This window comes from Oncorhynchus clarkii, chromosome 20 (assembly GCF_045791955.1).
Source record: "Oncorhynchus clarkii lewisi isolate Uvic-CL-2024 chromosome 20, UVic_Ocla_1.0, whole genome shotgun sequence".
NCBI classification, from domain to species: Eukaryota; Metazoa; Chordata; class Actinopteri; order Salmoniformes; family Salmonidae; genus Oncorhynchus; species Oncorhynchus clarkii.
Window position 1 is genome coordinate 13454458 of NC_092166.1, and position 18347 is coordinate 13472804.

Genomic DNA, 18347 nt, shown 5'->3' on the forward strand with positions numbered 1-18347 from the left:
AGCAATGGTCCAACTATGCCGGGGGCCTTGTGAATAATTAGAAACAGGAGGCGGGGCAAGGGGGATACATCTAACTGAGTGGTTGAAGAGGAATTGTGGATCAATGACCTAGTATATAGTGCTTGTATGTTCAAAGGTTCACAGCTTAATAAGCTTCAGGTCAGGGTAAGTGGAGTGAGAGATTTTCATAAGAAGCTTGGCTCTGTGGGCCAATATGACAAGAGAGAGTATTTCTTATCCCCAAACTAATAATAACATTATAACCGACTCATAAAGTCCATTGATATTTCTGACTGGGCTCACCAATAAGTTAGAAGTACTGTAACACAGGAAATGTCTGTATTGTATTGCTATGAATTCTTATCCTTGGGTCAGTAGTTAAAACGCCTGGTTGGTTATTGCCAGAAAGATGATTGAAGAGTGATTGCACGGTCTAATTGACAGGTCAGCTTGAACAGGAATAGAGTAGTCAGAGACATCTCTTCACTGTTGGGCTGAATAATTGCTCCTCTCTGTTGGGGATGCCATGGTCATTCATCATTCGCTCCAACGATGCTGTGTGTCTCCATTTGGGACTCTTCAGCGGACAACCTGAAAGAAAAAGCAACCGAGTCAAACAAAACACTACAGTCAATCAGTGCCCAGCATGAAGTGAACAACTTGAGGAGCTTGGTTTATTCTACTGTATGAAGGCATGATTTAAAGTAATGTTCAGACTTCAGATAACACAAACAAACGTCTGCAAGTCCAACACTTCTGTGTATTTCATCTCGGAGGATGAACTCAAACATTTGTCTCAAACACTTCAGACTGGCGTAAGAAAGTCAGCAACACAATGCGCATAGGACTAAACACTGATCCCAGTGAAATCCTTGTGATGCCAGAAAAGCCAATCCATTTTAATGGGTGATGTAAACTTAGCAGGAGCAGCTCACTGCAGTCTGCTATGTCTATTCCATGAGGCTTCTCCTCCTCTCCAGCTCCTCACAAAGACAAGTTAATAGCCCTGCATGGGCTCAGGACAGGCTGAAAGCTTTAATGGAGACTGGATAAAATAAGGAGATAATACCCTGGTCCTGTCATTTATCAAATAGCTCCAGCATATAGGGTTGGACAGTTGAGAAAACCAAAATAAAACGCTTGATCAACGTTGAGTGCTTAAATTCAACATGTCAGACTCCGTGGTGAATGACTACAGGGCAAAGAAAGGGCGATAGGAAATCTCAATCCTGAACAGTAATGGGCCAGGGGAAAGTTCTATTGACTTCTATTAACTTGAAAACAGGACCGAAAAGTAAGGAAAATATGTAAGAAAATATTCATGCAAAAAATATATATGAGCGCAGGGGTGTAAAGAAAACAGAACAGAGCACAACCATGAATGTTTGGAATAACCACATTAAAGTGATTGTCTTGAAAAGCAAACAAATACAGCTTCCGCCTTCTTCTGGTTCCTAAGCATTAGATCAATCATTTAGGTGGCTGTCCAGATGTGCACTTGAACACACCAAGACTCAGAGCCATGGTCACAGCAGCATCACAGAGCCATGGTCACAGCAGCATCACAGATCCATGGTCACAGCATTATCACAGAACCATGGTCACAGCAGCATCACAGATCCATGGTCACAGCAGCATCACAGAGCCATGGTCACAGTAGCATCACAGAGCCATGGTTACAGCAGCAGCACAGAGCCATGGTCATAGTAGCATCACAGAGCCATGGTTACAGCAGCAGCACAGAGCCGTGGTTACAGCAGCAGCACAGAGCCATGGTTACAGCAGCATTACAGAGCCATGGTCATGAATACAGATGACAGAAGGCTACAAATCCACTAAACTGATCCTGGGCCAGACTAGGACCAGAAATCGGCCCTGGCATTTCTAACACACAGGCCCAATTTTTCCCCTGAGCCCCCCATTATTAGCCCAATTATGATAATTTAGCCCCCTAAAAAATGGGATCGCTGTGCCATCTAACATTTGCCCGAAATGCCAGATGACCAGTCTGCCCCTGAGCTCTGATCTCTAAGTTATTACATGTGCTGATGTGCATCACATACTGTAAAAACACTTGACGTCAGTGGCTTTGGCCTCGGCTTTACATTTCCTCAAATGTAAATTCCATTGCCAGTGGCAGCTATATGTTTTTTTTTGTCTGAACCAAAATGTTTATATTGTATGGTAGTTTACAGAATTGTGACCTAAATTAAATAGTAGCCTAAACGAAATATAACTTATAAAAGATTAGTTGGCCCGAAAACACGTAGACATTTACACCTCGAAAACAGTGTTTTCAGCCATAGACACCCGTTATTTGCATGCAAAACGAATCAAAGTATTCAATACAATTTCTTTCCTATATCGTCGGCATCTGTATGTTATTAAACGTCTATAAAGTGGACCAAGTCTCTCAGAACCCTGAATAACTGACGAGAATTGAACTGTTGAATTGATTGACTTACTTCGGTTTCGTGAAGTCTCTTGGTTGCGGCGGATGCGCAAGTCTTCTGGTCCACTTGACTGGAATCCCTTGTGAAGTCGTGTATTCAGCACCACGGTCAGCGCTCCTTTTATCACCGCTCTTGCTCGCGGTGTCCTATATGTTTGCGCGCAGTCTATCCAAGGGCCAGCCTCTCCAAGCGTTCAACCCCTATCCCACTTATTCCCTCCCATCTCATCCACTTTCTCAACAGCTAGTACATAGATACATAAGTGAAGGTAGACTCTTATGTACAGATGCGCTTAATTTAATATGACCTTGATTTTCACAGCAGGAAAATAATCCTGCAGCAACAGGACATGTTAATTATAATGTGGATTATAATTAGTGGACATTTTTGTAGGGGTTGAGATCAAAGGGTTGGTGGAGATCATTGTTCATATGATAAAGTGCCTCGGGCTAAAAGGCCATCTCTCATGTAACATGAATGACCAGGCCTATGAGTGACACTCAACCGCCAGCAGGGCCACTCTCGCAACAATGCTCTGCCAGTATAGCCTACCACACGAGAACTTACAATTCAGGAAGCACTTACATAAGCTCTTTACTTGACATGTAGCACAATGAAGCGCTTTACTTGAAATGTAGCATAATGAAAGATGCCAAATCCCCATGATTTTGATTTTAAAGATCTAGAAACATTCAAAAGCTCAACTGTCCTTTTTAGTATATGGACTAAAAATTGCCCTTATTATTCCCTCACCTTTCAAACTTCTGTTAAGCCTATTTGATATTTGAGGGACAACTTGGTTGATCGGAAAGTATATATTTTGTTAAGTTACAGCCTTATTCTAAAATGGATTAAATAAACAAAAATAGCCATCAATCTACACAGAATACCCCATAATGACGAAGTGAAAACCTTTTTTTTTTTTTTGCAAATGTATAAAAAAATAAAATACTTATTTACTTAACTGTTCATTCAGACCCTTTGCTTTGAGACTCAACATTGGGCTCAGGTGCATCCTGTTTCATTTGATCATCCTTGAGATGTTTCTACAACTTGATTGGAGTCCACCTGTGGTAAACTCAATTGATTAAACATGATTTGGAAAGGTACACACCTGTCTATATAAGGTCAACTGACAGTGCATGTCAGAGCAAAAACCAAGCAATGAGGTTGAAGGAATTGTCCGTAGAGCTCAGAGACAGCATTGTGTTGAAGGCACAGATCTGGGGAAGGGTATCAAAACATTTCTGCAGCATTGAAGGTCCCCAAGAATACAGTGGCATCCATCATTCTTGAATGGAAGAACCATCAAGAATCTTCCTAGATCTGTCCGCCGGGAGGTGACCAAGAATCCGATGGTCACTCTGACAGAGCTCCAGAGTTCCTCTGTGGGGATGGGAGAACCTTCCAGAAGGACAACCATCTCTGCAGCGCTCCACCAATCAGGCCTTTATGGTAGAGTGGCCAGACGGAAGCCACTCTTCAGTAAAGGCACATGACAGCCTAAAGGACTCTCAGATCATGAGAAACAAGATTAACTGGTCTGATGAAACCAAGATCGTACTCTTTGGCTTGAATCCCAAGCATCACGTCTGGAGGAAACCTGGCACCATCCCTATGGTGAAGCATGGTGGTGGCAGCATCATGCTGTGGGGATGTTTTCCAGCGGCAGGGACTGGGAGACTAGTCAGGATCAAGGGAAAGATGAACGGAGCAAAGTACAGAGAGGTCCTTGTTAAAAACCTACTTCAGAGTGCACAGGATCTCAGACTGCGGCAAAGGTTCACCTTCCAACAGGACAATTACCCTAAGTACACAGCTAAAACAACACAGGAGTGGCTTCGGGACAAGTCTTTGAATGTCCTTGAGTGGCCCAGCCAGAGTCCGGACTTGAACCCGATTGAACATCTCTGGAGAGACCTGAAAATAGCTGTGCAGCGACGCTCCCCATCCAACCTGACAGAGCTTGAGAGGTTATGCAGAGAAGAATGGGAGAAACTACCCAAATATAGGTGTGCCAAGCTTGTAGCATCATACCCGAGAAGACTCAATGCTGTAATCGCTGCCAAAGGTGCTTCAACAAAGCACTGATTAAAGGGTCTGAATACTTATGTAAATATGATATTTAATTTTTTAATATATTTTTTAATAAATTAGCGAACATTTCTACAAACTTATTTTTGCTTTGTAATTATGGGGTATTGTATGTAGATTGATGAAAAAAAAGAGAGAAAAAAACGATTTAATCAATTTTAGAACGAGGCTGTATTGTAACAAAATGTGGAAAAGTCAAGGGGTCTGAATACTTTCTGTACGACCTATGAAGAACTCATAATTGGAAGAAAGATTGTACAGCACAAGGATCTCAGGGTGCTCTCGCTTCCAATTAATTAATGAATCCTCAGTTAAATTAATTACTACTTAACAATAACAGTCTATTATTGATTCAAAAACACTATGGGTCCTTAAAAGTTGTGTCTCAGATCTCTATGGGGTCTCCCTATAGGTTTAATTAATGGTCCCTGGTTCATTACAGACAGTTTAATGATGGGAGATAATCTCACGCCAAGCTGCTCCACCAGGTATTCCACCATGGAGGATAATAATTGATAGGAACCCCGCAGCTTGCAGAAAGGTTATTCAATATCCGTCGATATCAGTATTATTGTGATTATTGATGGTGCGCTGGGAGGAAGAACTTGAGCTTGGAGAGGGTCTGTTCTCACCTGTTACCCTGTCAACACCAGTATCGACTTACTGTAGATTCAACACGGTCAAACAGAGGTTGTGTTCCCCTGCTCAGATGTTGCATGTATCAACCAATGGTTGCGTGACACGTCATCGAATGTGCTACAACATAATGATGTGGTTAGCTGATGTGTAAAATACCTATTGAGGCGTTTAAGATCTGGCATGTGTCAGCAACATCTGAGCAGAGGAATGTGACCAAAGGCTATGAGGGATGGCAGTCAGGACCATGGACAGCAAGCACCTAACCATCTAACCATTGAAGAAAGTAGACAGCGCCCACCTAATTAGGACCAAGCCATCGGGTCAATGGGCAGAACCTAACCATAACCAATCAGGACCATTAACAGCAGCTAAATAGTGAGAGAGCTAGACAGCGCTTGCCAAACAGATAACATCCCTATTGATTCCATCTGTTCTCCCTTTGGCCTATAGTGAATGACATGTCCTACTGCAAAGCACAGAATGCAGCCAGTAGTGTGTCGTCACTAATAGTAAAGTCACCCTCTAGTAGCGGGTGAAAACCAACGTTGAGCTGCAAGGCTTTGGGGTTGCTGAATGAAACTCCTTTCAACTCCACTTCGGTTCAGTGTGCCGTTGCAAATACTGGATCAGGGCTTCAAAGGATCACAGTCTAAAAGGGTCAGAGTGAACTCCACTCAAAGGTGAAGTTTTGTGTATAACCCCGATGTGGTACACATATTAAAGAGAAAGACGGACAGAGGAATAGGACTGATGGCCTCATCACAGGAGACAGCAGTGAAACAGGCTCCCCTGTTATTGACTATGTGTGTGAATATAAAAACAGGTTTTAATTAAAACCGTATGAGCCTCAACGGCCAAATCCACAGCTTTATTCATCAGCCTCAACGGCCAAATCCACAGCTTTATTCATTAGCCTCAACGGCCAAATCCACAGCTTTATTCATTAGCCTCAACGGCCAAATCCACAGCTTTATTCATTAGCCTCAACGGCCAAATCCACAGCTTTATTCATTAGCCTCAACGGCCAAATCCACAGCTTTATTCATTAGCCTCAACGGCCAAATCCATTAACGGCTGTCAAAACGTGTCAGTTTACCAGATGAAAAACAAAGACAACATGCTGAATGTGCTTAGACATAATAAACTCTTTTGCAGGACCCTGTATTTCAAAGATAATTCATAAAAATCCAAATAACTTCACAGATCTTCATTGTAAAGGGTTTAAACACTGTTTCCCATGCTTGTTCAATGAACCATAAACAATTAATGAACATGCACCTGTGGAACGGTCGTTAAGACACTAACAGCTTACAGACGGTAGGCAATTAAGGTCACAGTTATGAAAACTTATGACACTAAAGAGGCCTTTCTACTGACTCTGAAAAACACCAAAAGATGCCCAGGTTCCTGCTCATCTGCGTGAATGTGTCTTAGGCATGCTGCAAGGAGGCATGAGTACTGCAAATGTGGCCAGGGCAATACATTGCAATTTCCGTAGTGTGAGACGCCTAAGTCCTCGCAGTGGCAGACCACGTGTAACAACACCTGCACAGGATCGGTACATCCGAACATCACACCTGCGGGACAGGTACAGGATGGCAACAACAACTGCCCGAGTTACACCAGGAACGCACAATCCCTCCATCAGTGCTCAGACTGTCTGCTATAAGCTGAGAGAGGCTTGACTGAGGGCTTGTAGGCCTGTTGTAAGGCAGGTCCTCACCAGACATCACTGGCAACAACGTTGCCTATGGGCACAATCCCATCGTCGCTGGACAAGACAGGACTGGCAAAAAGTGCTCTTCACTGACGAGTCGCGGTTTTGTCTCACCAGGGGTGATGGTCGGATTCGCGTTTATCGTCGAAGGAATGAGTGTTACACCGAGGCCTGTACTCTGGAGTGGGGTCGATTTGGAGGTGGAGAGTCCGTCATGGTCTGGGGCGGTGTGTCACAGCATCATTGACTGAGCTTGTTGTCATTGCAAGCAATCTCAACGCTGTTCATTACAGGGAAGACATCCTCCTCCCTCATGTGGTGCACTTCCTGCAGGCTCATCCTGACATGACCCTCCAGCATGACAATGCCACCAGCCATTCTGCTCGTTCTGTGTGTGATTTCCTGCAAGACAGGAATGTCAGTGTTTTGCCATGGCCAGTGGAGAGCCCGGATCTCAATCCCATTGAGTACGTCTGGGACCTGTTGGATCGGAGGTTGAAGGCTAGGGCCATTCCCCCCAGAAATGTCCGGGAACTTGCAGGTGCCTTGGTGGAAGAGTGGGGTAACATCTCACAGCAAGAACTGGCAATTCTGGTGCAGTCCATGAGGAGGATGCACTGCAGTACTTAATGCAGCTGGTGGCCACACCAGATACTGACTGTTACTTTTGATTTTGACCCCCCCCCCCCTTGTTCAGGGACACATTATTCAATTTCTGTTAGTCACGTCTGTGGAACTTGTTCAGTTTATGTCTCAGTTGTTGAATCTTGTTATGTTCATACAAATACTTATGTATATACAGATATTGAGTTTGCTGAAAATAAACGCAGGTGACAGTGAAAGGACATTTCTTTTTTGTTGCTGAGTTTGTGTGTGATGCATTACAACAGACTATTAATAAACCCCTAAAGACTGAACTTTGTGAATGACGGCTAATGAAAAACAGGGACAAAGCTTCAGCATCATACAGCATTATTTATTCATGGCAGAACACATTGTTTTATGTCATTGTTGAAAACCAACAACAACAAAAATGGGAAAAATACAAACATTTATTTTGGTCGACTCAAATTAAGTGGATGGATGTAAACAAATGTGATCCTCTCGCAGTTGAATCCTAACTCGAGATCCACGCGTATACCTAAATTTCCACAAATCTCCCATCAACATGAATTCATGTTTGCATGAGCCAGAGTTGAGCATGAGTGTCTCAAGTTAGGATTCAACCAAGAGTGGAATCAGGTGATTTTACACTAAAAAACCCTCTTCTTAGATATACTGTATAGTATGAGGTTTCTGCCACTACAAGGGCTGATCACTTCAACTTCCTGTGAGCTTCGAGGAGTTTCCCCAACCCCTGTTCCAGGATCAGATATATTTATACCACATAAATGTTACATATAGGATTGGGCATAGGGAAATCTGATTCTAGGCCTTCAAATTGACCTTATCTGTCAACAACTAAACCTGAAAAATCTGGTTAATATAGTTTATAAACAGAACTATATTCAGTTAGAAACTGACCTTGTGTCAACACATTCATGGTCCAAGTTGTTCCATAAAAACTCCAGGTCCTATATCCTTTCCTTTACAAGCCATATTTAACCTTACTTTATACAATGTGGTCATCGTTTTGTAGAATAGTCCAGCTCAGAGTATTACATGTACGTGTTATTTATATAGATGGCTGAAATACGATTGTCCATTTCTAAATGCTTTCTTCATGCTAGAACCAACCAACTCTTCACATCATATGGATGGTCATTGTTCTGCAACGTTAAACGCAATGAATGAAACACTGAAATGAGTTAGCTACAACCAACCACCACTTCACATCATAATGATGGTCATTGTTCTGCAACGTTAAATGCATTGAATGAAACACTGAAATGAGTTAGCTACAACCAACCACCACTTCACATCATAATGATGGTCATTGTTCTGCAACGTTAAACGCATTGAATTAAACACTGAAATCAGTTAGCTACAACCAACCACCACTTCAGAAATATCCATAATTCAAACTCAAATGGATAACAAAAATAATCATTTCAATTGCCAGTATTCTGGTTTCCCGATGTGAAAACCTTGTAATACAGTCAGACAAACTTATGTAATAAATAAAAAAATCTGAAAAACAAACCATAAAAAGTAGGAATGTATCTGTAGCTGGCAGCCATCTTCTGTACTGTACCCTATACGTACATGTGGAGGTATTGACAACATAAGTGCAAAAGGTGAAATGGCAATTATTCAGCTGAAGTAGTAGTGGCCTTATGACAAGCCTGACTGTGGTCTCAGCCTAGCTTGCTAAGAAGCGGTGTTTGACATATTCATTTAAAATACACTAAGTTTCTTCTTGTTGAAGACACATGACAGGATGGAGCTTTAACCATAAATAGGCTTAAATATGACTATTCGAAGGATCTCTCTGCTCCAAAACAGGCAACCAGCATGAAAGAGCATGGACTCTTCCACTGGGAGAGATGGAGAGAGGAAAAAAGAGAGAGAGCGAGAGAGAGAGAGGGGCACAGGCGCTTTGTTTTTAGTCACTTGGTGAAAACAAACTGTCCTTTTACATCGAGACCTCCTCCTCTGTCCGTAATACACACTGTTCTGTTCTCCAGTGTGCTTCTTTAGAGTGGCATGCTGCCACATCCTGTGTGTGTCCTCCTGACGGGCTGTGTGATGTTGCAGTGTATACTGGGTTGTGTGTGTGTGTGTATACTGGATTGTGTGTGCGCGTGTATACTGGATTGTGTGTGTATACTGGATTGTGTGTGTGTTTGTGTGTGTATACTGGATTGTGTGTGTGTGTGTATACTGGATTGTGTGTGTGTGTGTGTGTGTGTGTATACTGGATTGTGTGTGTGTGTGTGTGTGTATACTGGATTGTGTGTGTGTGTGTGTGTGTGTGTGTGCGCGTGTATACTGGATTGTGTGTGTGTGTTTATGTACTGGGTTGTGTCAGTGAGTGTGTGTGTGTGTGTGTGTATGTACTGGGTTGTGTCAGTGAGTGAGTGTGTGTGTGTGTGTGCGCGTGTGTGTGTGTGTATACTGGGTTGTGTGCGTATACCGGGTTGTGTGCATGTGTGTGTATATACACTCAGTTGTGTGTGTGTGTATGTATGTATACTGGGTTGAGTGTGTGTGTGTGTGTGTGTGTGTATACTGGGTTGAGTGTGTGTGTGTGTGTGTGTGTGTATACTGGGTTGAGTGTGTGTGTGTGTATACTGGGTTGAGTGTGTGTGTGTGTGTGTGTGTGTGTATACTGGGTTGAGTGTGTGTGTGTGTATACTGGGTTGAGTGTGTGTGTGTGTATATACTGGGTTAAGTGTGTGTATGTATGTATACTGGGTTAAGTGTGTGTATGTATGTATACTGGGTTGAGTGTGTGTGTGTGTATACTGGGTTGAGTGTGTGTGTGTGTATATACTGGGTTAAGTGTGTGTATGTATGTATACTGGGTTGAGTGTGTGTGTCCTAAGAGTGTCCCTCTGTCTCTTCTCCTTCCCTGGTCTCTCAGAGAGCCTGCTCAGTGCTGGAGGCAGAGATGTCCAGTAGTCTCCAGGCTGCGTTGGGGTTGAGCTCTTCCTGGTCCCGACACAGAGCCCACACGTACATCATCCTCAACACCTTCTCCTGGGAGGGGGGTTAGGAGAGAGAAGGAAAGGTTGGAAGAACAAGAGATATCACCAGAAAGAAGACAGGGCAATGGTTAGAAGAATGGGAAAAAAGATAAAGGTTAATGAATGGGAAGCAGGAATGGGCTAGAAGAAACAGGGCTAGAAGAAACAGGGCTAGAAGAAACAGGGCTAGAAGAAACAGGGCTAGAAAGAGGTCTAGGGAAGTAGGACAAAAGATACCATCTGTATAAAAGCCTGTTAGATTTAGATTTAAAATCCTGTGAAATTCAATTTGAGATTCTGGTAAACTCTGTATGTTTCATTTCATGTGTCCTAACAATTATTATTATTTGATGGCATTTGATGGCCATGGCAACCTATTGATAAAAAACAAATTAAAAGTTATTTCTCAGTTTTCAGTTGGCTTTTGTGGAGACCAGGGATATTTGTGCGTTTTTGACCAAATGTATGTGGTAACAAATACTTATTAAAATGCTATAAGTTTCCTATTGTTATATGTAAATACAAGTAATGTGTATGTAGAGAGGTAGCTTTCTTCACCAGTTTGTTTTTACCATGTTGTAATATGTGATTAGCATACCAGTTGGTGTAACTGTTCATTCTCCTGAGAGGAATTACGGTGTTATTTTTCTCTTATTGTAAATTGTGTAGAGAGACTGCTGACATGACTGTTTACTGTAATAGTCTTTGACCAGAGTGCAGTCCGGTATCCGTCTACTCCCAGTGACTAACCACACATTAGAGAGTATCAGACCGCATATTACCATCAAAGGCTAGAGAGATGGACAGGCTTAGGAGCAAAATGACCCATGATAGAGAGAGATGGGTAGAATAGATATCAGAGGTTGTAACCATGGTAACTCACTGGATCCCCTTCCACCAGGTCTCCCTTGGGACTACGAATCACCATGACCACCTGGGCCTGGAACGTGATGATCAGCACAGGGCCTTGATCCATGAGCTTCCCCATCGCCAACTGAGAGAGAGAATAATAGAAGGAATGAAGAAATGGCAGAGAGGGAGCTGGGGAAGGAAATTATGTTAAACCTGAAATAATGACAAATCAGCTGGCTACCAAAATGTTGGTGACCGACTTGTATATGTAGCTCAAACAGAGTAATGACATGGCCTGGTTGGGCCTGACAGACACATTCAGGTACTTACATCTATGTTGTCTATATCTAGGACCTTGGACTGGAACATTAGACCCAGGGCCCTGGCCTGTTGGATAGGGTGGGCCAGCTGGCTGTATGTCTGAGGACAGAGAGAGACGAGGGTCAAAAGGAAGGAAGAATGCTATTTGAAAGTATTTTTCACCCCGATAGTGATAAGAAAATCTAATAAAAACTATATTTCTGAGAAAAGAAAGCATGCCAAGTAAACGCTTTTGTACAGACATTAGTTGTTACAGACATCAGTAAACATAGAAAAGAGGAATCGAGTGCAGCCTGTATAAAACTACTTACAGCTTCATAACACCAGTCCTTCAGGACATCCAGCTCTCCACGGATCATAGCCTGCATAACAGAGCCACATAGGTGCATTCCTAAACATTCGTTACTGCAGAGCTGTACAGTTCTCTTATAACAAAGCTAACCAACATACATTCAATTCCAGTGATATATGGATTACACTTCTGGTGAGCATTTCAAAAGCTCCAAGTGCTCATGACTAACGATAAAAATAAAAAAAAGTGCTTGAAAGTGTTAGTGCCCTTACCTCTAGGATGTTGGGGATGATGTCCTTCTCACACTGTTTGAGAAAGGAGTCCTTGTCAAAGCTGGGGTCTGCCTTTAAGATCTCGGTCAGCACCTGAGACATCTCAGTCTTCGAGAAGAGACCACCTGCCAACCAAATAACAAGGATTTGATGTAAAAATAGTGGAAACCCATGTAGTCCAACCATCCATCAGAACATCCGAAGGAAAAGAGGGTAGTCACTTTGTGGCTATTGACACACCAGACAATATAACAGAGAAACTATTGTGCACACCCAGTAATCCCCTCAGAGTGATATAATGATTAAACCGGGACATCATTTAAAAGAGAGGTTGTTTACCTAGTAGATCGGTGACTCTGTCGGTCACGGCTCGAGATGCTCTGACAAGGGCGTTGTCACTCTCATCATATTTCATTTTCATTTCAAAGAACCCTGAGGAGTGAGAAGAGGTAATATAGGAAATGCTGAACTGCAAATATCACAAAGACTTCTAAGACTCTGGGACCCTCCACAGAAAATCAAATAAGATACAATGTAAGAGAAAGTGTTTCTTGATCAGGAAAAATCCCACTTTGCCCATATAATGAATATAGTGCCACCTGTTGACTGGCCAGTGAAGTGCACACAACCATGAATGTGACCTATGATTACATCACTCCCATGTTATCTGATGAAATACAGTAACATTCTCTTACTGTTGAAAACCATATTGTTGTCCTTGAAGTCCTTCCACTGTGCGTACCACTTAGAATCCTTGTGCAGAACAACACCCATGTCCTCTCTGTAAATCAAAATAGACCATTTATATCAATTGGTTGCATTTCCTAATAGTTTCAAGTATGGCTGAATGGACACACATAGCATTGTTGGCGAATGGGAAAACATACCAGGCCATGGTTATGAACAAGTAAAAAGGGACATACTCATTGGCCTCAAAGACACGGTTCTCACTCTCCCCTCCCTTGAAGGAGAATTCACTTCTTTTCCTGAGTTGAGAAGGAGCCCTATAGGTACCATCGTCTACCACATCAATTTCTCTCTTCACTGACTCCATCCCCTGTACACACACAGAGGGAAGGGGAAAAGGAGATCAGTATATCAGTAAAATTATTCCATAGAATTCATTTTCAGCCTCCATTTGATGCTTCAATGTTTCTTAAAAAGTCCTTCACCAGCTGATATTTACCCCAAAACAACTGGTTACAACTGCTACATTCTTATGCTTATTTAGAATCATTCAACACAATTAATGATAAGTAAACCCATTTTTAAGCAGGAACTGGGTAAATAGCAGACAAAATAATCAAATAATAAAGCGTAACCAATTCCCTTCAATGGAGAGTTGTGTTACTTATTTGAAATGCCAGTCTCTGACCTGTGAGATGGCCCTGAAGGCGCTGGTCGCTCCCAGCTTCTCTCCTCCCTTGGACACAGACTCAGCAGAGTGCCTGGCCGTCTTGGCTGCCTCCTCCACCCCCTCCTTGATCTTCTTCCCCAGGTCTGTACGGGTCACTTCCTCAAAGCCCTGGACAGACAGACATGGACCACAACAAGTTATAATGACTTTACTTCAGGCAGATTAGCGGCAAGCTACTATAAATAACAGTTCCACATGAATGTCATCTTTGGGTTAGCACTGATATAGAAGTGAAGTTTAACTCATAAGCTGTCCAATACCTCAGCTGAAATAAACATTTTATAAGAGGAATATAAAAACATATTTACACCACTGATGCTCTCAAAGGAGTACATAACAAGGATTAAACATTTGCATTTAGGATTCATTCTGAGGGTTTACTTCAACTGATAATGTCAATGACCTTTGTTCCATGCATCATTTTCAAGAGTGTTACAATGACTCACCTCCTTCACAGTCTCAGACAGAGTCCCCAGGGTCTTCTTGAACACCTCAGAGGTCTTTACCGTCTCTGATTCAATTGTTTTCTGGCAGAAAGAAACGGATGACATGGATGAGACGTCACATTAGTCAAGCATCAAGTGTGCATGACATCACAAGTGTTTGTTCGGAACACAGATGAAAGTCAACTTGTCACCAACCCTAGTTCTGGGCAGCATGTCATCAAGACCTTCACTAGTTGAAGGTTAGTACTGGGCTGAAACAAGTCTGCACAACCAAGGTGAGTGACCATGGGCTTAAAGGGACATTACACTCCAAAACCAAATTAGAGCTTACAAATTTCCTCCGAGCCTGTTGCAGGGCATCCGACTCCTCCAGCCTCTTGGCCTCCTCTCTAAACTTCTTGATATTCTCCTTCATCTCCTTGTCCTTCCCAAACTCCTGCCTCAGGTTCTCCACAAACTCCCCGAAGAAGCCTTTACGACTAGGTCGTTCTGACGCATACCGCACCTGAGAGAAAGAGGGCACTTAAAATATAAGTGAATGACAGAATATTAACAGTTGGTGTATTGGCTAGTTAGTTACCACCAGATCCATCACTATTTGAAAGTCAACAAGGATAATGAGTAGGATAATGCATAGCTACCTGCACAGGGACAGCCGGAGACCAACATATCCTGTAAGCATCTCCTCTACTGAATGAGGAGACGACAGCACGGGATGGCAGGAGTAGAAGACGTCTTCCGAACAGCTGAAGATAATTACATGGGCTATAACCAAACATTCCTATTGAAGCTATAACAATACATATCTACCTATTCTAGCGTTATGGTGTAAAATATAGAAATAATAGGCTATGAAGAATGCCTGATATGTTCAGCTAGCTAGAATGTTCATGAACACCGACCGGGGGGGGGGCTATGGCCCATTTCATAACTGTCATAATGACATAATAAAATGTCACGTTATTCAATAAATATCGTCGAATGTTAAATACTGAGCTGTAAAACAAATCAGTCAATATCCATCGATTGCCAGTGCAAGCAAGGGGGAGTTATACTAAAACAAATCTCACCTCATAGCACCGACACACGGAGGCTGCCATCTTGATCTTGAATGCATGGGGCAATGAATGGAGGAACGTCTAACGCCCCACCCCGCAGACTGTCGACCAATCGCGCTCAGGTTGTTATGCTGCGTCACGCGGTTGCTAAAACTAATCGTCACGCAATCCCTTTTTAAAGTCAGGGTATGAATCAGGAAACGTGCCTGTTTTCCTCGAAAGTACGTAATGTCACGATTCAAAAGCTGTACAATATTACAGATAGCAAGTTAATCATATCACATCACGGAAAATATTTGTAATGTTGTACTTCTTGTTGACGAAATTTATGCTAATGTTGGGTTTTTGAGTTAGCGCCCAATTGACTCCCATTCACTCCTTGAAGGAGCTGGGGCAACTAACACAATGGGCGTTAATACGATTCCAATGGAGTTTCCCATCTCCTTAAAAGTGTCTCTGATGGAGCACGTGCGACTCCGCTGCAGCTGACCTCCTGACGGATCCAATGGGTGGAGACTAACTTGAGGAGGTGAGTGTGTGTCCTGCTGTCAAGTTGCCTTCCCTAGCATCAGTAAGGAAGGTCTGCAACCTGGTCTCTGAGCATTTCGTATTTCTGTATGATATGTTACGTTTTGTATTAATCTGTGGATGTCCATCATCCATTTCGTATGATATGTTACAAATTGCAATTTGTACAATATGTTATGAATTTACCAAATATTCATTGTTTTTATTTATTTAACCAGGTAAGTTGACCGAGAACACATTTACAGCAACAGAATGGGGAATAGTTACAGGGGAGAGAAGGGATGAATGAGACCATTGTAAACTGGGGATGATTTGGTGGCCATGATGGTATGAAGGCCAGATTGGGAATTTAGCCAGGACACCAGGGTTAACACCACTACTCTTAAGTGCCATGGGATCTTTAGTGACCACAGAGAGCCAGAACACCTGTTTAAGGTCTCATCTGAAAGACAGCACCCTACACAGGGCAATGTCCCCAATCACTGCCCTGGGGCATTGGGATATTTTTTTTAGACCAAAGGAAAGGGTCCTCCTACTGGCCCTCCAACACCACTTCCAGCAGCATCTGGTCTCCCATCCAGGGAGACCAATCTTGCTTAGCAAGCCAGCCGTGGGATGCAGGGTGGTATGCTGTGGTATGTTACGTATTTGCTAAATGTATTATGTTTGAATTCCAATTTGTTGTGGCTAATGTTAGCTAGCTCTAGGAGTTAGGAGTTAGGTTAAAGGGTTAAGGTTAGGGGAAGGGTTAGCTAACATAGTTACAAAGTAGCTAAAAAGTAGTAAATAGTTGCAAAGTAGTTGCAAAATGCTAAAGTTGTCTGTGATGAGATTCAAACACACAACCTTTGGGTTGCTAATGATTATATCAGCGGGAGGAGGGGTTTAGGGTAATTAAATATTGTGTGGCTGAAGGGCGGGTTGGTGGCGGGCAGGTTGAAAATCCATGAATGGATCATTCTTGGGCAATTTATATAGGATACATTGAGGTTTCTCTTTCATTATTTTAGGCTATCTGGTATTAGTGCATAAGCCTAAACTTTAGGGTTTAACTGTACGCACGCCAAAAAGCCTACAAAGCCAATCTCCAAATAATGCTTTGGGAATGGGCAAAAAAATCCACGGAGGCAAAAATTTGTCAAAGTTAAATTCTATAAGACAAAAGCTGTGAAAGGAGAGTTGAAAATAAAGGTGAGCAAGTGCCAGAAAAGTAAAGTCTGGGAAAGATTTGGGGAAGTGGTAAAAGAGGATGATAGCAGTGGTATGTGTGGTAATTGTGAGGCAATATACAAATCGACAGTCACAAAACGGGACTTCAAATAGGCCTGTGGCATGTCAAGGGAACTGTAGCTTGCTGTTTAGATGGGTTAAATGGAATCTGAAATCTGGACACTGGCTGTAGGTCTATAACCTCTCACACAGCCTTAACAATAACTCCTGCAGAATTAAGCATTTCTTGTAGTAAAATTATTTACCAAATGTAGGCAAAATTTGGACATGGGAACAGGAGTGGAGAAATATGATTTCTTTCTTTCTGCATCTTGAGAGAATGCAATGCTCAGTTAGATACAATATGCAAAGGTAATGTCTTCATCATAAAAGCTGATAGTAGGCTTTTTCAACCACATAAAATATGCATCGAAGCCTAACTGAAATCTTATCAGAAACACGTTGCATTGTTTTCATAGCTTTATTTTTCCTTACAACCGGTCAAACTGATGTAATTTGGACATTTTGCACAGAAAATCTTTCCCTTTGTTTGTGCGTTGTATTTTCTCCCCGGTCCCTAAACGTCTTTGCTCCGCGAAAGATGACAGAAAATGTAATCAATGTCAACTAGACTGAAGATTCATTCTATCGATCTATTACATTATTCTGTTGAGCAAAGGTTTATTTAGTCTTCTAGGGCAACGTATGATGACAAAAGAGAAAGTTGACAAACAAATAGCCTACCAAAATGTCGGAAATTATAAGCAGAAACATATCTCTGTCAAAAATCGTTCTGTCATATTTGACTGTAGCCTAAAGCGCATTTTATATATTCGCAGGTTAGGGTTGGTTGCGGGCCTCAGATTTTCACTTTATCACATATAGTCTGCCGGTTGTGCATGGCATGAGTTATTAACAATTGCGCGCGGGTGAAGAAACAGCTAACCTGCGCACCACTAGTTCGCGTTATACCCTCCTTTAGTTTTTGCCTTAACTGAAGTAACTATTTTATGTAACCATACCAAACGTAACTTATCATACTAATTTCAGTGTCCCGGAATTACATTTGCTATGTTTTGTCATACTATGAGACCAGTCTGCCATTTCTAGACAGAAGTTTGATTAGAAAATCTAGATATCTTTGGCATTGACGTCTATGCTAAAAACTATTTACATGTTCATATTATGGGCATTGAATATATCACATGGCTTTTTCTTTCCAACTCTTCACTGTTGAGTTGAGACTGGTGTTTTGAGGGTACTATTTAATGAAGCTCACAAGTCCTCAACTGGCAGCTTCATTAAATAGCACCTGCAAAACACAGGTCTCAACGTCAACAGTGAAGACACGACTCTGGGATGCTGGCCTTCTAGGCAGAGTTGCAAAGAAAAAGCCATATCTCGGACTGGCTGATTAAAA

The 18347-nt window shown here is 42.2% G+C and overlaps 1 protein-coding gene across 1 annotated transcript; it reads right to left on the minus strand.

The window, feature by feature from the left end:
* Nucleotides 1–7858: 7858 nt before the first annotated feature.
* Nucleotides 7859–15250, minus strand: LOC139377285 (mitochondrial import inner membrane translocase subunit TIM44-like). Its single transcript, XM_071120291.1, has 13 exons — nt 15203–15250; nt 14774–14878; nt 14464–14637; nt 14133–14213; nt 13645–13794; nt 13193–13326; nt 12965–13050; nt 12609–12701; nt 12270–12394; nt 12017–12067; nt 11715–11804; nt 11416–11526; nt 7859–10545 (listed from the first exon to the last, which is right to left on the minus strand). The coding sequence occupies exons 1-13, from the start codon at nt 15230–15232 to the stop codon at nt 10426–10428; spliced, it is 1350 nt and encodes a 449-aa protein (XP_070976392.1). The 5' UTR covers nt 15233–15250; the 3' UTR covers nt 7859–10425.
* Between the last annotated feature and the right edge of the window lie 3097 nt (nt 15251–18347).